Here is a 23,035-nt window from a genome sequence, read left to right as displayed (position 1 = left end):
TTCAGGGCTTGTGTTAGACACAGGTCCTTGACAGGGAGAAAGGCTTGTCCCATGTTTGTCAGCCAGCAAGCTTTCTTCCGAAGACGTTTCTTTCTATAATATTCCATCAGTATCCAAAGATTTTGTAAGGCTATTAGATGGTGATTTCTTCCAATCTATTACTTGGATTTGACTTATCGCCATTCCTGAGCTGGCGCTGCAGGGGCTGGGGTGCATTATTGACCCTAATAATCACATTTTAATTTGATGTTTTGAAGTTTCCTTTGTACTTTGATTTTGTTCAGGCTGTTCCCTTTCCTTTTGGGGAGCTGCCCCTTTTACCTTGTCCTGATTTAACTTGAGTTTATTTGGTTTAATCTTAAAAGATGCTATCCCTGTGCTGAGGGCATTTCTGTTCCAGATGGGATGGGTGACATTTGGAGAGACTCTTGATTCTCCAGCAATTCCCATTCCCCTTCTTTCTGATGGATTATGGTGGTGTCACTGTGTGTAATGTGACAGTGAGTAAGAATTCTCAGCAAGGATTAATCAACACTTTCTAATTGGAGATGTTCATTGCTGCAACCTCTCATATACTGAATAGTGGAATTTGGGCCAAGATCAGTAGGGTGACACGGTAACACAGTGGTTCGCACTGCTGCCTCACAGTGCCAGGACCCAGGTTCGATTCCTGACTTGGGTCACTGTCCGTGTGGAATCTGCACGTTCTCTCCGTGTCCCCGTGGGTTTCCTCCGGGTGCTCCAGTTTCCTCACACAGTCCAAATGATGTGCTGGTTAGGTATATTGGCTATGCTAAATTCTCCCTCAGTGTACCCAAACAGACGTGTAGAGTGGCGACTGGGAGAATTTTTACAGTAAATTCATTGCAGTGTTAATGTAAGCCTACTTGTAACACTAATAAAGAAACTCAACTTAAACAATTTGAGACGGAAGTAAAAGTTCCACATCTTGTTGTAAACTAATTTCTGATGGACAGCAGTAACTGCAACCCCAGGAGCACAATCATCTCTTGATCCAGGATATGAAACTCCAGCCCAGTTACTGGCTGTATTAACATCAGCAGAAACAAACTCCTGCTGTCAGAATGAATTAACAGCAGAATCCAATCCCTGCTGTCACTTGTGAACTCGCTGGTGTTTCAGTAATTGAGATGAATCAATGAATCCCTTCCCACACTCGGAGCAGGAGAACGGCCTCTCCCCAGTGTGAACCCGTTCATGTCTCAGCAGTTGGCATGAATCAGTGAATCCCTTCCCACACATGGAGCAGGTGAATGGCTTCTCCCTGGTGTGAGCTCGCTGGTGTACAGTGAGACCGCCTGAGTGTCTGAAGCTCCTTCCACAGTCAGTGCAGCTGAATGGTTTCTCCCCAGTGTGAACTCGCTGGTGTTTCAGCAGAGTGGACGAAAGCTTAAAGCTCATTCCACAGTCAGTGCAGCTGAATGGTTTCTCCCCAGAGTGAACTCGCTGGTGTGCCACGAGGTTCGAGGAATTAATGAATCCCTTCCCACACACGGAGCAGGTGAATGGCCTCTCCCCAGTGTGAACCCGCCAGTGTAATGCTAGATTGTATGACTGAATGAATCTTTTCCCACACACAGAGCAGCTGAACGGCCTCTCCCCAGTGTGAACACGCTGGTGTAATGCCAGGTTGGATGACTGAGTGAAATCCTTTCCACATATGGAGCAGGTGAAGGGTCTCTCCCCAGTGTGGGTGCGTCGATGAGTTTCCAGTTTGGATGGGCAAGTGAATGCTTTCCCACAGTCCCCACATATCCACGGTTTCTCTGTAGTGTCAGTGTCATCATGTCTCTCCATGTTGATGATCAGATGAAGCCTCTTCTACACACACAACACGAGAACATTTCTCCTCACTGAATGGTGATGTTTTTTCAGGCTGTGTAACTGGATTAAGCTCTTTTCACAGTCAGTTCACTGGAACACTCTCACTCGGGTGTGTCTCGGTGCTTTTCCAGTCACACTGATGTTTGATTGTTTTGTCTGTAGGAAAAGATTTCAAACATTTCTCCTTCCACATTCCAAGTACGATTCCTAGGAATCGAGTGATTCTGTCAGATCTTGATGTGATGTTTGGTCTAATACCTGTAAAAACCGTCAATAAAAGTCATCACTAACAGTCCAGGATAGAAATTCTGAACAGACAATGCTAGTTTCTCTGCAATTTTTTCCTCTCGAACTCTCAAAGTTGCAGATCCCCATCCCACACACTCTCCCTCCTCCCTGAACTGAAATCCAAATAAACTGACAGATAATCATTTCAGTATGCTTTTAAAAAATGTGTGCAACTAGAGATAGTATTTTTGATGATTCAATTCATTCAAAACACAAGAGAAAACATTAATCCGAATCACCCTGAACCCATCAGTCAGAATAGCAGGTTTAACTTTGTGTCCAGAACTGACTGTTTAGAGATTTGATGAGAATTTGTGAAGGGGGTTTCTCCAAACCTCTCTCTCTAACTAATTTACACCTGGTATCAGTGTCAGAGCCCATTCTGCTTTCTGGTTCTCTTCCTGCTGACTAATTAACCTCAATTCAAGATCAAGAATACGGAAGCCACTGTTTTTGGCCCCCCTTCCATGTCTTGTTCCTTTGCAATCCACTCAATCCCTCTTCCTGGCAAATGTCTGAAATTAAGCCAGTTTGTTCATAACCTCAGTGTCCCATTTGATCCCAAGTTTCTGGGACCGTCTATTTCCACCTCAGTAACATCACACGACCTCAACTCTACCTCAATGCTGCTCAAACCCTCATTCAGGCCATTGTTACCTCCAAACTCAACTGTTCCATCGCACTCCTGCAGGTCTCCGTTTTACCCATGGAAATGTGAAGTCATCCAAAAGTCCACCAACCCTTTCCTAATTAACAGCAAGTCCTGTCCCCCTGATCACCCCTGTCCTCCCTGATCTGCCTTGGCTCCCACGCATGTAACACCTTGATTGTAAGATTCTCATCCTTGTTTTCAAATCATTCCATAGCTTCAGCCCTCCCGATCTCTGTAATCTTCCCACAAACATCCAAGATATCAGTGCTGTTCTTGTACATTCCCTACTGTAATTGCTCCACCACTGGTGGTCATGTCTTCAGCCCTAGGTTCTGAATTCCCTCCCTGTATTCCTCTGTCTCTGCCTCACTTTCCTCCTTTAAGACTCTCTTTAAAACTCACCTTGTTGTCCAAGTTTTTGGTCACCTGTCCTATTGTCTCCTGATGTATCTGGGAATCTCACTTTGTTTTATAATGTTCCTTAAAGTTTATTTATTAGTCACAAGTAAGACTTACATTAACACTGCAATTAAATTCCCCTCATCACCAGCACCTGTTTGGGTCAATGCACCTAACTAGGTCATCTTTCCAACTGTGGGAGGAAACTGGAGCATCTGGAGAAAACCCATGCAGACACAGGGAGCACATGCAAACTCCCAAGCTGGGAATCGAACCCAGGACCCTGGCGCTGTGAGGCAGCAGTGCTAACCACCGTGCCACCCTGACCCGAGATCTAGCATCTAGCCCACACTGGGTGTTTATGAAGACTCATCGCCCAGATCCATTTATGTTCCCGGTTTGATTTCAGGCTCTGGATCCATTTAAATCCCACTGGTTCCAGCTCCTCACCACCTGCGGATCCACAACGTGTTTCCAGAACCTCCAGTGTCTGAGCCAGGATGGGGCTGTTAACCTGGGCTTGTTCCCGGGAGAAGCCCCACAGCTGCAAACCAGGAAGCTGACAATGATTCTGAAGCGGATCCACAAAGTGTTTCCAGACCCGCCCAGCCACCACCTAACGCTGACTCCGCTTCTCCGGGACAAACCAGCACCAAGGACAGCAATGACACTGCGTATGCTCCACATCACAATGCCGGGGACTGATTGACGGCGGCTATGGACCAATAGGAAGAGGGGGCGGGGCTGGAGGACCAAGCGGGAGAAGCTGGTCCTCCAACCAATCGAAGTGAATGAGGGGCGGGGCTGGAGGACCGCGCAGGAGCGGCTGGTCCTCCAATCAGTCATAGCGGCGGGGCTGGGGTGTAAGTGAAGCATGCGCAGTGTGATTAACGGCGACGGAGAAACGATTCTTGCTCAGATACACAATTAGTAAAAGGTGGGAATGGCGAGGCAGAGGGAGCGATGGATCAGGCGGGCGGTTTACGAGACTTCGTAAACACCTTACATAAACCGCGTATCCTTGAAAAAGAACCTACCGGTAATTGGGGATGGTCCCCGGCCTGTTTGTACAAAGCAGAACCGTAACTTTCTCTCAGTTACAAACCCCGGTTAACCGCCACCATCTTTTTCAGGTGGTCCCAGCAAGGAGCATGCGCAGCTGTCATCTTTATCGGGGGGCATTCGCACTAAGGCGCATTCGCAGTAGGGCGTGTGCGCAGCTGCCATTTTTAGTGGGGCGCATGCGCAGCTGCCATCTTTATCGGGGGCATTCACACGGGTGCACGCGTAACTGACAACTTTATTGGTGCATTGGCAGTAGGACGCATGCGCAGCTGACATCTTTATTGGGGGCACTCGCAGTAGGGCGTATGTGTAGATGCCATTTTTGTTGAATACAATAAGTTCCTTATTGGAAATTCCTCCCAGTGACAGAATGTGGACAACTTGCCCATCAAACTGCTTCACTCTTTCACTTCCAATTTCTCACTGATGCAGCACAACTGTGCCATCCCCTCAACCATGGTTATATAACATCATGGTTCTGAACAACCTGGTTATTTACTAGTGCTACAAGTAGGCTTACATTAACACTGCAATGAAATTAATGTAAAAATCCCCCAAGTCACCACACCGACACCTGTTCAGGTTACACTGAGGGAGAATTTAGCACGGCCCAATGCTCCCTAACCAGCACATCTTTCAGACTGTGGGAGGAAACTGGAGCACCAGAGGAAACCCACACAAATACGAGGAGAATGTGCAAACTCCACGTAGACAGTCACCCAAGCCAGGAATCAAACCCAGGTCCCTGACACTGTGAGGCAGCAGTGTTAATCACTGAGCCACCGTGCCGTCCACACAGCTGGCCTCAGACAGTTGGCAGTGAGAGTGACGGTGTCAGTAGTCAGGGAATGAAGTTTGGAGTGGGAACTGGAAAGAATGGCTTCAACTTTCCCAATATCTAAATGAGAGAAAGTTCCTGATGTTCCAGTATTGGATGTCAGACAAATCGGGATGATGTGTGAGTTGGAGGGGAACTCAGAGGTGAAAGTCTTCACATATATCTAATACCCTGGACATTGTAAATGTTGGAGGTTTAGCATTACATGATTCTGCCAGAGTTCTGATCAAGCTGATACAGAAAAATCCCTTTTCTTCATCCTCTACTTCTTCTACCCCCCTCTCTCTCCCTCTTATTCCTGTCCATAGATACTGGATCGTGTATCGGCCCAGACTGGGTGGCAGGTTCCCTTTCCTGAAGGATATAATGAACCAGTTGTTACATTTATGACAATCCAGCAGTTTTCATGGTCACTCATTCCTTGTGCCGGCCCCACAAATTACAAGATCCATTCAGCTCAGTTTCACCACCTGCTTTTGTGGCTTCACTCTCAGTTTTCCTGTTTCAGAAAGGGGTGAATTTGCAATCAGGAAGCTCAACCCCAAACATCACGTCAGGATCACCCAGTTTACTGTAGCCGGAATATGATTGGATTTTGAACATGGAAGGAAAAAGCACTGTTCACAGTGGGGAGAAACTGTACACATGTTCAGTGTGTGCGCGAGACTTCAGTCAGTCATCCGGCCTGTCAAGACACAAATGCAGTCACAGCAGGGAGAAGCCGTGGAAATGCGGGGAATGTGGGAAGGGATTCAATTATCCGTCACAGCTGGAAATTCATCAGCGTGGTCACACAGGACAGAGGCCGTTCACCTGCTGTGTGTGTGGGAAGGGATTCATTAATTCATCAAACCTGATGACACACCAAAGTATCCACAGCGAACACAGACCTTTTAAATGTCCGGACTGCAGGAAGTGCTACAAAAATTGTCAAGAACTAATGTACCATCAACGTGTTCACACTGATGAGAGACCATTCAGGTGCCGTCAGTGTGGGACTGGGTTCAGACAATCATCTCATCTCACTGTCCACCAGCGCACTCACACCGGGGAGAGGCCGTTCGTCTGCTCCGAGTGTGGGAAGAGATTCACTCAGTCCTCCCACCTGCTGAAACACCAGCGAGCGTACCAACATAAAAATTAGGAGCAGGAAGAGGCCCCTCGAGCCTGCTCCATCATTCAGTAAGCTGATCTGATTGTAACCTCAACTCTACATTCCTGCCTAAACCCCCATCACCTTTCACTGCATTGTTAAACAGGAATTTATCCAGCTTTGTCTTAAAAATATTCAAAGACTATACTTCCACTGCCTTTTGAGAAAGAGAATGGCTTTTAACATTTCCTCTGTGACAAATGTTCAGCTAACTGGGCCGAACTTTCCCACTTTCTCCCTTTTTCCCTGAATCGATGGAATTTTGTAAAATTAAAACCACTACAACAACAATCTCAATAGTCTCTTCTTTCAACGCCTGAGGGGGAAATCCATTCGGATCAGAGAATCTCTCAGCGCGCACACCCAAACAATGTGCTCAATAACACTGTTCGTAATCTTCCTGATTTGCGCCATCTCTTCCATCTCCTGATTTAGAACTATCTCTGGGAGGTTACTTCTGCCCTCTATAGCAAAGATGGGTGCAAAAGACAGGGCAGCACGGAACCATAGAACCCTACAGTGCAGAAGGAGGCCCTTCGAGTCTGCACCGAACACAATCCCACCTAGAACCTACCGCCAGATCCCTATGTATTATACCCACTAATCCCTCTAACCTACACACCCCAGGACACTAAGGGGCAATTTCTTAGCACGGCCAATCAACCTAACCCGCATATCTTTGGACTGTGGGAGGAAACCCACACAGACACGAGGAGAATGTGCAAACTCCACACAGACAGTGACCCAAGGCCGGGAATTGAACCCAGGACCCTGGAACTGTGAAGCAGCAGTGCTAACCCACTGTGCCACCATGCTGCCCTGCTGCTAACCAGTGATTAGCACTGCTGCTTCACAGCTTCAGGGACCTGGGTTCAATTCCCGGCTCGAGTCACTGTGTGTGTGAAGTTTGCACATTCTCCTCATGTCTGCATGGGTTTCATCCGGGTGCTCCGGTTTCCTCCCACAGTCCAAAGATGTGCAGGTTAGGTTGATCGGCTATGCTAAAAATTGCTCCTTAGTGTCCCAAGATGCTTAGGTTAGAGGGATTAGCAGGTACGATATGGGGGTAGGGCCTGAGTGAGATTGTGGTCGGTGCAGACTCGATGGGGTGAAGGGCCTCTTTCTGCACTGTAGGGTTCTATGAAAATCTCTCTTTAGTTCACCCACAGTAGCCCGACTTTTCACAATCAGTTCTCCAGATGCACTTTCTATGGGAGCAATGCTCACTTTTTTCTTGTTAAGTATCTATACAAATTCCCTTACAGCCAAGGGCTAGGATGGAGAACAGTTTGTTAGACGTGCCCTGGAGGGCTTTTTGATACAGTGTGTTGACAATCCATCCAGGGAGGGAGCCGTACCAGACCTGATAGTGGGGATTGAGCTGGGCCAGGTGATCAGTGTTTCAGTGGGGGGGGGGGTTGCATTTTGGGCTTAGCCGCCATAATCCCATAGGATTTGAGATAGTCATTGATAAGAGTGGCACTCAGGGTGAGGGTGGTTAATTAGGCGAGGGCCAGTTAGATCCAGATTAGATGGGAACTGGGGAACGTGGATGGAGAACAACTATTTGAGGGCAAATCCATGTCTGGCACGTGGAAGACTTTTAAAAGGCCTGTTGATTGAAGTGCAGGACAGGCAATATTCTCGCAAACAAATGAAGGATAGAAATGGCAGGATTCGGGAAACAGGAATGACAAGGGAAATTGTAAGCTCAGTAAAAAGGAAGCATGTGATAGACCGAGTCTAAGAATGGACGAAACCCTTGAGGAGCACATTGAAAGTAGGAAGGAACTTAAACGTGGAATTAATAGTAGGAGGGATTATTATTTAAAGGGTGAAAAGCTGCAGCATGCTACGGTGCAGAGGGACCTGGGCGTCCTTGTGCATGAGTCGCAAAAACCCAGTCTGCAGGTGCAGCAGGTGATCAAGAAGGCGAATGGGATGTTGGTCTTTATAGCGAGGGGGATAGAATATAAAAGTAGGGAGGTCTTGCTGCAACTGTACAGGGCACTGGTGAGGCCGCAGCTGGAGTACTGTGTGCAGTTTTGGTCGCCACACTTGCGGAAGGATATATTGACCTTGGAGGGAGTACAGAGAAGGTTCACTAGGCTGATACCGGAGATGAGGGGGTTCGCCTATGAAGAGAGACTGAATAGACTGGGTCTGTACTTGTTGGAGTTTAGAAGGCTGAGGGGGGATCTTATAGAGATGTATAAGATAATGAAGGGGATAGATAGGGTAGAGGTAGAGAGATTCTTCCCACTTAGAAAGGATAGCAGGACTAGAGGGCACAGCCTCAAAATAATGGGGGGGAGCAATTTAGATCAGAGTTGAGGAGGAACTTCTTCACTCAAAGGGTGGTGAATCTCTGGAATTCTCTGCCTGTTGAAGTGGTGGAGGCTACCTCGCTGAATATATTTATGTCACGGGTAGATAGGTTTCTGATAGACAAGGGAATTAAGGGTTATGGGGAGAAAGCGGGAAAGTGGAACTGATCCACTTCAGATCAGCCATGATCTTATTGAATGGCGGGGCAGGCTCGAAGGGCTAGGTGGCCTACTCCTGCTCCAATTTCTTACGTTCTTATGAACCCATATCTTCCTCCATTTTTTCTGCTATTTCCTTCATCCTCACTCCAACAAGTACGAGGAGTGCATGGAACTTATTTGTCATTGAAACAATCTGACCAGCTGGTTCTGCTGCTTCCCTCTCTTCCACTGGTGCACTGAGTTAAATTGTCTCTAAAGTTCCTGTTTCTGGAGTCCTAAATGCACACTGCTCTCTCCCGTCATCCCCCTTGTCAATTTCTGGGACTCGGGTGGAAGGACACGATGACACAGCTGTTGCATTCCGTCTTGACTTGGCCCTTTATTAATAATTCATTAGTATCTGCAGTGTTTTGAATTAAACTCTACTCTGTGTGATTAACTCACCAATGGCTCCTAATATCTTAATAAATTGGGCAATCAAACCTTCTAAAGAGGGTGAATATGTCTGAGAATTATCCAGCTGCAAAACTATTTCTATTAAGGTCATGGATTATTACAGTCGATGTACCGTTTTGATTCTGCCAGCAGGGCTGTGGAATTAATTGGATAGATTTCTAAAGAGACAGCATGATGGGTGAAGTGGGTTACATCTGTGGAATAACCAATAAATATTCAGTATCCATCAAGAGGGCAATATTCATCTGGAATTTTTTTATCTGGGTTCAGGTCAGTATTCAGTCTCTGGAGATAGAGACAGGAACGAATGATTATGAATTGAAAGCAGCCAGAATCTGCACCTTCAGGAGAACCAGTGTGAAAGTCATAACAGTCACAGCACTTAGAATAGAGGGATAGAAGCAGATAGTCCAGTTGGGAACACATGATGGGTGCAGGCTTGGAGGGCCAAAGGGCCTGTTCCTGTGCTGTATTGTTCTTTGTTCACTTACCCACTGGAGATTTACGTGCAAAACTTGACAAATAGAATCCTTATTGGATAGGCACATGGAGCACACCAGAATTATAGGGAGTGGGATAGCTTGATCTTGGGATTGGACATAGCTCGGCACAACATTGAGGGCCGAAGGGCCTGTACTATGCTGTAATCTTCTACGTTCTAGAATAGCAGAACTAGAGGGCACAGCCTCAAAATAAGGGAGGGGGATGCAGTTTAGATCAGAGTTGAGGGGGAACTTCTTCACTCAAAGGGTGGTGAATCTCTGGAATTCCCTGCCCATTGAAGTGGTGGAGGCTACCTTGCTAAATATATTTAAGACACAGGTAGATAGGTTTCTGACAGACAAGGGAATTAAGGGTTATGGGGAGAAAGCGGGAAAGTGGAACTGATCCACTTCAGTTCAGCCAAGATCTTATTGAATGGTGGGGCAGGCTCGAAGGGCGAGATGGCCTACTCCTGCTCCTATGTCTTATGTGGAATATATCACAGCAATCGTCCACAGATGTTGCGTATGTTTAAAAATACATCGGAATTGAGAATCAATATTGTCGTTTGACTGGGAATTGAATGGCACTGCTGTTACCCGGCATTCGCTGCGGTTATGAAAGCGCCCCATTTACGGCACCGGAACCCAGTGCGCAAGCGCAGTGCTATACTTGGCGCATGCGCAATGTCACTTTGCCCGGGGTCCCTGCGATTCAGGGCGACACTTTTTTCCAGCGGGTAAGAGTTGGTGCGGTGGGGAATGGAGCCAGGAGACGGGGCGGGGAGGGAACGGAAGCTTCACAAACACCCGCTATAGGCCGCAGGGCCCGAGTATACCCCACGGGTCCCGTATTCACAGCCGCGACGCTTTTTCCCCGGGACCCGGGGCCCAGTGCCATCACCGCCATGTTGGTTTAACGGGGAGCGCATGCGTGGCCGTCTGCGTGACGCAATCGCTGGGTGGGCGGGGCCTCAGGGTCTGGGTGACCAGGGGAGAAACTTGTCTCATTGTGAAGTTCACTTATCACATGTAGGCCTTACATTAACACCTCAATGAAGTTACTGTGAAATTCTCCTGATGGCCACCGTCCAGCACCTGTTCGGGGTCAATGCACCCTAACCAGCACGTCTTCCAGACTGTGGGATGAAACAGGAGCACCCGGAGGAAACCCACGTAGACACGGGGAGAATGCGCAAACTCCACGCAGACAGTGACCCAAGCCAGGAATCGAACCCGGGTCCCTGGCGCTGTGGGACAGCAGTGCTAACCACTCATGCATAGTATTGATGTTTTTCTCTTTTAATCCACAGGTGCTTCGGTCCGCCTTGTTGTCCAACGAGGGGCATACACGCGGTGGGTCGTACAAGGGCTGCTCTTGGATGTTTTCAAGAATAGCCTAGTACTTCACGTCATTAGTGTATGCTGAAACTAGACCAGATGCTGGGCAACACGACAGCTCAGTGACTATCACTGCTAGCTGTGCAGATACGTGGATTTGGGCCAGTGCCTGTGGGAGTTCGCGCATTCTCCCCGTGCTTGCGTGGGTTTCCTTCGGGTGCTCCGGTTTCCTCCCACACCCCAAAGATGTGCTCTTAGGCTGATTGGTGTAACAAATTGTCCCTAAATTAGTCTTCTCTCAATGTGGAATGCCATAAGCATAGACAAGGGTCATGGGTAGAGAGGAGACTCAATGCTAAAATGGTGGCGCGGGCTCGTTGGGTCGAAGGGCCTGTTTGCCGTGCTGTGTTGTTCTTTGTTCACTCAGACTGCAGACAGGCCTGGGTTAACGATTGACAACTTTATAGAATCCCCACAGTACAGAAGGAGGAGGTCATTTGGCCCATTGAGTCCACAATCCAAATCTAGAAAGAGAGACAGACCCGTTCAGAACTGGTTTGTATTGGGCTAGATGTTTGGTGATTGGCCACCAGTATTCACTCCCTTTTCATTGAATCGCAGAACCACTGAATGATTACAATACGGGGGGGGGGGGGGGGGGGGGGGCAGCAGCAATCAACCCATTACACCCATGCTTGGCTTTGTAACAGCGAATCAGCTCCTCCCACTCCTGGCCCTTCTCGTAGTCCAGCATTTTTTATCTCCTCCAGGTAATGATTCTGTTTCCTTTTGGATCAGTTTGAGCTGTAGTGGAGATGGAAGTGAAACTGCCGCTTTTAACACAGAGGATGTTGGAATCCAGTTGGGCCCAGCAATTTTCAAAGTGACACCATCAAAGGAGGTAAATTTTAGGGGAAATCGGATTGTCAAATGGGTATTGTTTTTGGAATAATTATTTTTATCAGTGATTTAATCTAATTTAATGAAATCAAATGTTGTAAAATGTTAAGAGGCAGCTAGATGGGTACGTGAATAGGGAGGGAAACAGACCGAGTAAGGGCAGAAGGTTTCTTTTCAGTTTGGTTGGGGCATTATGATCAGCATAGACTTGAAGGGCCAAGGGGCTTGTTCCTGTGCTCTACTTTGTTTTGTTCTTTGCTGTGTTTTTGGGATTTGGACAGGAGTAAATATTGCCCATCTCCAGTTACCTGTGGAAAAGATGATGTTTGTTGCTCAGCAGCTGGTAAGAGGCACTGGAGGGGAACTTGTGGGTGGAGAGGTGTCAGTAACAGTCAGTGTGGACTACAAACCCCAAATGAGAAACTGCAGCTGCAAGAAATTTGCCCAAAAACAGGCCCAGGTTAAATGTCATCAGCTTGGTTTCATGGTGAATGTGGTGCAGCCCTCTTGAATCTCTACAGTGCTGAGGGAGGCCATTTGGCCCATCAGGTCTGTACCAACTACAATCCCACCCAGGCCCTATTCCCACAACCCCACACATTTACCCCACCAATCTCCCTGATACTAGGCTCGATTGATCATGGCCAATTAACCTAACCTGCAAACACGAGGAGAACGTGCAAACTCCACACGGACAGTGACCCGAGGCCGGAATTGAACCCGGGTCCCTGGTATGTGAGGGAACAGTGCCAGGTGCTGTGAGGCAGCAATGCCAACCACTGTGCCACCGTGCTGCCCCCTCTTATAATGATGTAACAGAAAGTGGGTAATGCTTCTTCGTATCAGGAGAGAAAATTATTGATTCTTTGGTTTGGTTTTTCACTCAACCCAGACATAGGAGAGAGGGAAGGAGAAAACTGGGAGTGGAGGAAAGAAATGGTGAGATGGGTTTGGATTTCAGCCCAGGGAGGAGTGGGAGTGTATGTGTGGGAAGGGAATTTACAGATGTGGGAGAACAAGAGAGGAAAAAAATGTTCCAGAGAAACTCCAATTGTCTATTCTGGATTTATATCCTGCTCACTCGCAGTGAAGAGTTTTTACATCTCCTTTTCCAGGCTTTCAGAAGGGGAAGATGATCATAAGGGGCCAGGTAGCTCACACGGAACATCGCAGCAAGCTCTGGCAGAATCATTCAATTCATCAGGGCCTGAATATTATCCACATTTGAATGTGAAAGCGGAAATGTTTGTCCTGCCTGCAGGGAAAGATTTCAAACATCAGTGTGACTGGAAAAGCAGCGAGACACACACTCAAACATCTGAGTAAGTGTGTTCCAGTGAACTGAGTGTGGAAAGAGTTTTAACCAGTTACTCAGCCTGAAAGAACATCACACCATTGACAGCGAGGAGGTATTGTACACATGTTCTGCACGTGGACAAGGCTTCAACTGATCATCCAACCTGGAGAGATACAAGGACACTGGCACCATGGAGAAACCTTGGAAATGTGAGGATTGCGGGAAAGGTTACAATTATCCATCCCGGCTGGAATATCATCGACGCACACACACCGGGGAGAGGCCATGGAAATGTGGGGATTGTGGGAAAGGATTCAACTCTCAATACCAGCTGGAAAACCACCGACGCAGTCACACTGGGGAGAGGCCTTTCACCTGCTCGGTGTGTGGCAAGGGATTCACTCAGTCAGTCTGTCTCATGTCACACCAGCGATTTCACACTGAGGAGAGGCCCTTCAGCTGTACCGACTGCGGAAAGAGATTCAGACATTCATCCCACCTCAGTAAGCACCAGCGAGTTCACACTGGGGAGAGACTGTTCACCTGCTCTGAGTGTGGCAAGCGATTCACGGTATCCTCGGATCTGCTGAAACACCAGCGAGTTCACACCGGGGAGAGGCCATTCACCTGCTCAGTGTGCGGGAAGGGATTCACTCAGTCAGCCAACCTGGTGGTCCACCAGCGAGTTCACACCGGGGAGAGGCCATTCAACTGCACTCACTGTGGAAAGAGGTTACGGTCGTCGTCGGAACTCACTGCACACCAGCGGGTTCACACTGGGGAGAAACCATTCACCTGCTCCGTGTGTGGGAAGGGATTCGCTCAGTCATCCCACTGCCTGACCCACCAGCGAGTTCACACTAAGGAGAAGCCATTCAGCTGCTCTTCCTGCGGAAAGAGGTTCAGGCATTCAGGCAACCTCAGAGCGCACCAGCGAGTTCACACCGGGGAGAGGCCATTCACCTGCTCCGTGTGTGGGAAGGGATTCCATTGGCTATCCAGCCTGCTGACACATCAGCGAGTTCATAAACAACCACAGGAATTGGATTCTGCTGTTAATCACATTCAAAACTGATGGTCTGATAATAATTGTTCTGTTTCTGCTGATGTTCGCTGTCACCCAGAATCATCAAACAAAAACACCACCCCTCAAACTCGTATCAAATTCCCACCCCGTCTGACTGAAATAAAGAACCAAAAGCTCTCCAGGTCCCCATTAAATCCGAGAGAAATGTGACACAGCACTCCACAAAGAGAAGAAGATAAACCACAACTGCAACAACGTGACTGAACACAACAAACTCAACACATCTACTTGGAATAGGTTCCCCACAAGAGACCTCAAAACAGACACTGATGGAGAACAGAATCAACAGCCCAAACCAAGGGGAAGGAATACAGCAAGCTCACAAACACATTGCTCCAGGATGGGGAAGACAAGCGTCAGGCAGAGCGCAGCGAAAACAGGCAGAGCACAAAAGATGCCCCCACACGTAGATAATAAAGGAAGACGAGAACGCACTAACTAGGAGGATAGTGACAAGGAGCTACAACTGGAACCTTAATGAATTGGACAGTGAGGAGAAAACGCTATCCCTGAGCATCCCACCAAAGCAAGAAGTTGTGGTTTATCTCCCTCTGTTTGTGGCTGCTGTATCACATTTCTCTCAGACTTACTGGGGACCTGGAGAACTGTAAAAGGACCTGTAAAGGGAAGCACGAGACTGGACAAGCTCAGAATTCATCCCGGGTACACCCCTAAGGCAGGGAGCCCTAGGGCCAGAAAAAAGACTAAGAACAGAACCAAAGCAAACCACGAGCCAAAGGACACTCCCAGTAAACAGCAAAAGACAAAATGGTACCCAGTCCCAGACCACTGGGGGAACAGGAGGATAATGTCAAACTGCTCACCATAGAGGAACTATTCAGAATAATGATTAAGGAACACGATAAAAGAATGAAAGTTAGAGTCATCCACTGGATGGAGACCACAGTGCAGATGGAAAAGTTTAACCAAGGATCACAGAAACCGTGCAGAGGGACAGCCAGCCCAGAGCAGAACCCCTCTCAGAATAGGCAGCATTACCAGTAACATCAGCACAACTTTACAACTAACACAAACACAAAAGGTTCCAGGGAAAAGACTTTGCTTCATATCCGCCGCCAAACCCAAAACCAACCAACAGAATCAGACCTTGAGGAATTCTTCAAAAGGATAAAAAATTGACAGTTTGCTTTGGGGAAACGAACTCGGAGAAAACCCCCCTTGACACCAAAATCCAAATGGATACCACCCAAAATCAGCAGGGATACCTTAGAATTTACCAAGAAGAAGATAGAAAACATCCCATAATTGAAAAGAAACTAAATAGAATCACAGAATATTCTAGTGCAGAAGAGGCCTTTCGGCCCATCGAGTCTGCACTGATGTACGAAATGCCCTGACTGGTCCATCTAATCCCACTTGCCAGCACTTGGCACACCAAGGCTGTGGGCAAACTACTCATCCAGGTTTTTTTTGAAGGATGTGAGGCATCACACCTCCACCACCCTCCCAGGCAACACAAACCTCAGAAGAACAGGAGACAAAGGAACTAAGAGACAACACGGACATCATCATAAAACTGGCAGACAAAGGACACATTATTATCATGGACAGACAACAAAACCTACCAAAGGACACAGTTCAACTACACAACCCAGAACATTACAAACAACTGGAGAGACCAATTTATCCAGAAACAAGACAAACGATAGCACAGACACTGGAGAAACCATTGACAGATAGCTGCGTTACCTAGAAACGTAGATAATACTTAGACCAACACTCCTGCCAAAGAGTCTTTTACATGTTCCTTAAAATACACAAACGTCCTGACACAATTCTGGGAGAAATTCCTCCAAGCCTTCCATTTTGGCTACCATAGCAGTATGGTAGCTGGTCTCTCTACAGGCCCCGGATGTCCCACAGCGACTGGGGTGAACCGGGCAATAGGTGACACCAGGAGGAGGAGCAGCAGCTCAGAAGGATACAGCCATCCCTGATGTACATTTCACACCATCTCTGACCCCCCACGACTTACCCGGGCTTGCAAAATCTCACTAACTTTCCTGGCTGGAGACAATACACATTAACCTGTGCTTAACCCTCTCTCCACTCACGTTGATTCAACCATTATCTTGTAAATTGAGTTTGTGTCCATATCTGCCCTGTCTGTGAACACAACTCCTCACTCACCTGAGGAAGAGGCCTGAGACTCCGAAAACCTGTGCTACCAAATAAACCTGTTGGACTTTAACCTGGTCATTGTGAGACTTCTTACTGTACAGGAGGGGAAACAGCAGCAGCACAGTCTCGGCCCAAAGGCTTCCCCAGTTCAGCTGCTCAGAGACACTGGGAACCTCTTCAAACGTAAATTTATTTGATGAAATTTGATTTATTATTGTCACATGTCTTAGTATACAGTGAACAGTATTGTTTCTTGCACACTATACAGACAAAGCATACCTTTCATAGAGAAGGAAAGGCGAGAATGCGGAATGTAGTGTTACAGTCACAGCTGGGGTGTAAAAAAAGTTCAACTTAATGCAAGGTAGGTCCACTCAAAAGTCTGACAGTAGCAGGGAAGAAGCTGTTCGAGTTGGTTGGTACGTGACCTCAGCCTTTTGTATCTTTTTCCTGACGGAAGAAGGTGGAAGAGAGAACGGCCGGGGTGTCTGGGGTCCTTAATTATACTGGCTGCTTTTCCCGAGGCAGCAGGAAGTGTAGACAGAGTCAATGGATGGGAGGCTGGTTTATGTGATGGATTGGGTTACATTCACGAGTTTTGTAATTTCTTGCAGTCTTCAGCTTCTCACATTCACCCTGATTCATCCCTCTCTCCATCCATCCATCCCTCTCTCCAACTCAGCACAGCAGTTTCACTCTCGTTCTCCCAATCGGTATTCCAGCCTTATTCACATCCACGCTGCTCCCACATACTTCACACCATTAGATCTTACAATTCAAACGTTATAACCTGTCCAATTTAATATCTGTTCAGGTAGCTTACAGATGGCAGACAAATCATCAGTTCCACTCCACACGGAGCGACATTTATACATGATCCCATTTCACAATAAATCCCAGATTAAATTCAGATTTGTTTGTAATTATTTTAGTGCCCAGCAGCTGATTTGAACTGAAATTGATATCTGGTCTCAGCCTGGCTCTGTGTTTGTGTGGGAGTGTGTGTGTGTGTGTGTGAGATAGTGTGTTTGTGTAAAGGCAGAGTGTTGCCCATAGTTGTGTCTGAGATTGGTATCAATTCTCTAAATAGGTTGGGCTGCAGCAGCACAATCCTGCAACAAGACCCTCCATCAGTCTGAGGATACAATGACCCACCCCAGGTAGAGACCGTGTACCTCACATCACCACAAGAGGGAGCATCCTCTGGTGTGTTGACTGCAGCAGGAGTTGGCTGGAAAGAAGGAGTCTGATGTTACTGTTATTTATGTTTAAAAGATGTTTTTGTTAAAAGCTAATTGGCCGTCCAGTGCCTCTGTTCATCCACATAAAAGTTACGGTCAATTGAGCCAAGGTTTTGGGACAGTCAAAGAACAACACAGAATGGGAAACAGGCCCAACGAGCCCGTGCCGCCATTTTAACATTGAGTTCCCTCCTCTACCCATGACCATTGTCTACGCCTATTGGGGAAAATTGAGAGAAGACTAATTTAGGGATAATTTGTTACACCAATCAGCCTAAGAGCACGTTTTTTGGGATGTGGGAGGAAACCGGAGCACCCGGAGAAATCCCACGCAAGCACAGGGAGAATGTGCATACTCCCACAGACACCGGCCCAAATCCATGTGTCTGCACAGCAAACAGTGATAGTCACTGAGCTGTCATGTTGCCCGTCAGTTGGTCCAGTTTAAGCACACACTAATGACGTGAAGCACTAGGCTACTCTCGAAGCAACATCCAAGAGCAGCCCTCACACGACCCACCGCGTGTATGCCCCTTGTTGGACAACAAGGCGGACCGAATCCCCTGTGAAGTCAGGTCCAGTAATAACATTAGCTGGGATTGTAGCACTCTCCATTTCCTCTTAGCAATTCATCTCGTTCAGGAGACCCACCTTCTGTTTGTTCCCCTCAATTCCTACTAAACTGCTTTTAGATTTGGGTGAGTTTGTGTAAAATAGATAAAGGTGGACATTCAACATACTTAACAAGTGAATAAAGGCACAAGATTCCACAGATCCTGAATAAAAATAAACTTTACAAGGTCAGAAAGGTTTAAGGACTTTCGAGAGGAACAGAAGATGGGATGGTAGTTTAAAAGTGTCCGGGATTAGTTTGAGAAGTGGTTGATGTCATTGGGTTTGAGAGAGAGAGGTATTGACAATATCAGCTAACATGGAGAAGTTGCGATGTCACCCCCACCCCAACAACCCCCGCGAACCTTATGTTCTGTTGACCCTATTCACACTAAGCTGCTGACCATTCTGTGTATTAATCAATACCTTTTACAGTTCTTGTTCTCTTTTGGTCCTATCCTTCTCACCTTTAAATCCACTCTCACCACACTTTCTGAAAAAACAATCTCTGCTCTCCTCTCCAGCTTCCTTTTCCTTTCCAAGGCCCCTGAACTTGATGTTTCCTCAAGGATCTATCCGTGGCCTCTCCTATTTCTCATCCACATGCTGCCATTAAGTGACAAAAGCACCGTGTGAAACTTCCCGTGTACACTGACAACACCCAGCTCTACCTCACCCCCATCCCTCTCCATTCATCCACTGTTACTAAATGATCAAACTGCTTCTCCCACATCCAGTACTGAAATTTCCTCCAGTTAAAAATTGAAAAGATCAAAGCCATTGTCTTCAGTCACTGTTACAAATCCCATTAGCTTGTATTGGTAGAGGGATTGAATTTTGGAGCCATGAGGTCATGTTGCAACTGTTCAAGTCTGGTGCGGCCGCACTTGGAGTATTGCGTACCATTCTGGTCGCCGCATTATAAGAAAGATGTGGAGGCATTGGAAAGGGTGCAGAGGAGGTTTACCAGGATGTTGCCTGGTATGGTGGGAAGGTCTTATGAGGAAAGGCTGAGGGACTTGAGGTTATTTTCATTAGAGAGAAGAAGGTTAAGAGGTGACCTAATTGAGGCATACAAGATGATCAGAGGGTTAGATAGGATGGACAGTGAGAGCCTTTTTCCTCAGATGGTGATGGCTAACACGAGGAGACATAGCTTTGAATTAAGGGGTGATAATTATACGACAGATGTCAGAGGTAGGTTCTTTACTCAGAGGGTAGTAAGGGCGTGGAATGTCCTGCCTGCAGCAGTTGTGGACTCGGCAACTTTTAAGGGCGTTCAAATGATCAGTGGATAGGCATATGGATAACATTGGAATAGTTTAGGTTAGACGGTTATTAGATTGGTTCCACTGGATGGCGCAACATCGAGGGCCGAAGGGACTGTACTGCGCTGGAATATTCTGTGAAATGCCGGCTTTGGGCTGATGTGGGCACAGCAAAAAGTCACAAAACCAGGTTAAGTTCCAACAGGTTTATGTGGAACCATGAACTTCTGGAACGCTGCTCCTTCATCAGCTGAATGGAGATGTAGGTTCACAAACACAATATATAGAGACAGAGACACAAATGCAAAATGATGGTTGGAATTCAAGTAACCTGATGAAGGAGCAGCATTCTGAAAGTTTGCGATGCCAAATCAACCTGTTGGGGAACGTCTTGCAGTAGATGAGTGGGAATTGGATTGAGGAATCAGCTGGTGGGTCTCGTGGACAAGATGAGCTCTCAGAGGACAGGAGGGGAGCAGAAGGAAAACTGGAGAAAGATGCGAGTTCAGAAGTCAGACAAAGGGGAGTGTTAGAGGTGGTTTGGTCCAGTGGGTTAGGGGAAGGGAGGGAAGCAGCAGAGGCAGCTGGTTGGATTGTCTTCACAAAGAAGATCATGAGTTTCTCCTCCATGAGCACTCGTGGGGAGGTGAAGATGAAGGAGGGAGAAAGAGAGAACACCTCAAAAAGGAATTAACTCATGTTGAGGATATCAAAAAGATTCAACACAAAGCTAATCTATTTGACTTTTCTTCAGAATATTAAACCTTAAAACTGGCTGGAGTTCAATAACATCAGCAAAAACAAACCCAATGAATGTATTACAGTCACGGATAGGATTATCATCAGATTCCAATCACTGTGGTTACTTGTGAATTATTTGATGTCTAAGCAGTATGGAGGACTGAGTGACTCCCTTCCCACACTCGGAGCAGGTGAATGGCCTCTCCCCAGGGTGGGTGCACTGATGTCTAAGCAGTATGGAGGACTGAGTGAATCCCCACACTCGGAGCAGGTGAATGGCCTCTCCCCAGTGTGGGTGTGCTGGTATCTAAGCAGTATGGAGGACTGAGTGAATCCCTTCCCACACTTGGAGCAGGTGAATGGCCTTTCCCCAGGATGGGTGCGCTGGTGTCTAAGCAGTATGGAGGACTGAGTGAATCCCTTCCCACACTCAGAGCAGGTGAATGGTCTCTCCCCAGTGTGGGTGCGCTGATAATGCAGTGAGATTCTGTGAATGCCTGAATCCAGTACGACAGAGAGAGGACCCGAATGGTCTCTCGTCAGTGTGAACACGTTGATGTGTCAGGAGGTTGGATGACTGAATGACACTGAGAGCAGGTGAACGGTCTCTCTGCAGTGTGACTGCGCCGATGAGTTTCCAGCCTGGATGTGGGTGATTGAATTTCTTCCCACAGTCCCCACATTACTGCAGTTTCCCATGGAGTGACCGCACTGGTGTTTTGGGAGGTCAGATGATGGGCTGAAACCTCGTTCACACACGGTTTCTCCCCACTGTGAACGGTGCTTTTACTTTCCGTGTTCAAAATTCACTGATTCTCAGTTACGATAATTAGAATGACTGTCAGATTCTGATATATTTATTTTCAGTTTCCAGACTGCTGATCGTCTCCTAGTTCCTGTGAAATTTATTTGAAACGGAAAGTAACGGGATTGAGAGAGAACCCACAGAGACGGGTTATAAATGGAGTTCACACTGAGGCAACAATAAAAAAGACCCACACAGGAGGCCAGGGACCGAGTTCTGCATCCAACACATAGCCAGCTCCTGACTAGTCAGCCTGTGATTCAATGAAAAAGGGACCAACTCTGCAATCAATGCCCATTGCCCCCTATGAATATGGCAGCTGCATATGTGTCCTGCTGCCCATTGCCCCTTATAAAGATGGCAGATGCATACGTGTCCTGCTGCCCATTGCCGCTTATAAAGATGGCAGCTGCATATGCGCCCTGCTGCCCATTGCCCCTTATAAAGATGGCAGCTGCATATGCATCCTGCTGCCCATTGCCCCTTATGAAGATGGCAGCTGCATATGCATCCTGCTGCCCATTGCCCCTTATAAAGATGGCAGCTGCATGTGCCCTGCTGCCCATTGCCCCTTATAAAGATGGCAGCTGCATATGCGCCCTGCTGCCCATTGCCCCTTATAAAGATGGCAGCTGTATATGAAGTCTGAGATCATGTACCAATCACCTCAAAAACAGCTTCTTCCCTGTTGCCATCAGACTTTTGAATGGCATTAAGTTGCACTGCATTAACATTATCTTTCTCTACAACCAAAAGAGAAAATGCTGGAAAATCTTAGCAGTTCTGGCAGCATCTGTGAGGAGAGAAAAGAGCTTTGACAAAGAGTCATCTGGACTCAAAAGATCAGCTCTTTTCTCTCCTTCCAGATGCTGTCAGACCTGCTGAGATTTTCCAGCATTTTCTCTTTTGGTTTCAGATTCCAGCATCTACAGTAATTTGTTTTTATTTTCCTCTACACTATAGCAATGACTGTAACACTAAATTCTGCACTTTCTCGTTTCCTTCTCTATGAATGGTATGCTCTGTCTGTATAGTGCAGGAAACAATACTTTTCACTGTGTGTTAATACATGTGACAATAAATCAGATCAAAATCCAAGTCCCATCTACACCACAGGATGGTGGTGCGCAGGCGCAGTGCCCATTCCAATGGGAGCATGCGCACTGAGTGGCAGCTCCTGCGGGACAGACGCTGGTTTGGTTCTTGCGCGGCCGATAAAGCTGCGGAAACCCAGAGGGAATAATGGAGCGGCCTTTGATCGGGGAGGGTGTGTAAACACTGGGTGAAGGTCCGAAACCCGGATACAAACCTGAAGCTCCCGCGTTGGCAGCTCCGGGTCTCTTTCCCCGATTCGAGGCCCCCCGGTTAAAGGCCGCCATCTTGGTTTACAGCAGAGGAGTGCGCATGCGTCTTCATTCTGGTGACGTAACAGAGTGAGCGGAGGCTCCGGGTCCCTGTTCCCCACCGGGTCCTAGTGCCCAGGAATGCAGTGATTTGGACCAAAGTGTTTTAAACAGCTTCCTTCACTCCCAAGCTGCAGCTGATGTTTGCAGCCTTCAGGGCCATGCACACATCAGTGTGAGAGGTTGTAATCCCTGTAATAGTTAATTATAATTGCCTTTTAGTGTCTAAAGATGTGCAGGTTAGGTTAATATCAGGCACTCACCTGATGAAGGAGCAATGACCCGAATACTCATGCTACCCAATAAACCTGTTGGACTTTAACCTGGTGCTGTGAGACTTCTCACTGTGCCGACTCCAGTCCAATACCGGCACCTCCACATCAAGGTTAATATTAGGATGGGGTGATGGGCATAGGGCCTGGATAGGATTGTTGTTGGTGCAGGCTTGATGGATCGAATGGCCTCCTGCTGCACTGTCGGGATTCTATGATTTAAACTCGAATTATCTGTTCTGAATTTCCATCATGATGC

General features: G+C 47.3%; 2 protein-coding genes across 7 annotated transcripts; one reads left to right on the top strand and one right to left on the bottom strand.

Annotated features, from left to right (window-relative positions):
• Positions 1 to 316: 316 nt before the first annotated feature.
• LOC145362479 (uncharacterized) lies at positions 317 to 22,662 on the bottom strand. Of its 4 annotated transcripts, none has more exons than XM_080218490.1 (2): positions 22,411 to 22,662; positions 317 to 2,103 (listed from the first exon to the last, which is right to left on the bottom strand). In XM_080218490.1, the coding sequence occupies exon 2, from the start codon at positions 1,816 to 1,818 to the stop codon at positions 1,117 to 1,119; it is 702 nt and encodes a 233-aa protein (XP_080074616.1). In that variant the 5' UTR covers positions 1,819 to 2,103; positions 22,411 to 22,662; the 3' UTR covers positions 317 to 1,116. The 4 variants fall into 4 exon arrangements, 3 of the variants coding, with proteins under 3 accessions (XP_080074616.1, XP_080074615.1, XP_080074617.1); XM_080218489.1 differs by lacking the exon at positions 22,411 to 22,662 and adding an exon at positions 4,222 to 4,300; XM_080218491.1 differs by lacking the exon at positions 22,411 to 22,662 and adding an exon at positions 3,188 to 3,226.
• On the top strand, positions 10,386 to 16,628 carry LOC145362478 (uncharacterized). Of its 3 annotated transcripts, XM_080218488.1 has the most exons (3): positions 10,386 to 10,407; positions 11,779 to 11,909; positions 13,170 to 16,628. In XM_080218488.1, the coding sequence occupies exon 3, from the start codon at positions 13,396 to 13,398 to the stop codon at positions 14,278 to 14,280; it is 885 nt and encodes a 294-aa protein (XP_080074614.1). In that variant the 5' UTR covers positions 10,386 to 10,407; positions 11,779 to 11,909; positions 13,170 to 13,395; the 3' UTR covers positions 14,281 to 16,628. The 3 variants fall into 3 exon arrangements, 2 of the variants coding, with proteins under 2 accessions (XP_080074614.1, XP_080074613.1); XR_013889986.1 differs by lacking the exons at positions 10,386 to 10,407; positions 13,170 to 16,628 and adding an exon at positions 13,024 to 13,127 and having other exon boundaries at positions 11,686 to 11,909; XM_080218487.1 differs by lacking the exon at positions 10,386 to 10,407 and having other exon boundaries at positions 11,686 to 11,909.
• Positions 22,663 to 23,035: the final 373 nt, after the last annotated feature.

Source organism: Carcharhinus amblyrhynchos, unplaced genomic scaffold (assembly GCF_965287045.1).
Source record: "Carcharhinus amblyrhynchos unplaced genomic scaffold, sCarAmb.v2.hapA scaffold_38, whole genome shotgun sequence".
In the NCBI taxonomy this organism is placed as follows: domain Eukaryota; kingdom Metazoa; phylum Chordata; class Chondrichthyes; order Carcharhiniformes; family Carcharhinidae; genus Carcharhinus; species Carcharhinus amblyrhynchos.
This window is presented reverse-complemented; position numbering and strand designations above follow the sequence as displayed.

Coding starts and splice junctions, on each gene's coding strand:
- LOC145362478 (XM_080218488.1), top strand. CDS start 13,396: ATGGAGAAACCTTGGAAATGTGAGGATTGCGGGAAAGGTTACAATTAT.
- LOC145362479 (XM_080218490.1), bottom strand. CDS start 1,818: ATGGAGAGACATGATGACACTGACACTACAGAGAAACCGTGGATATGT.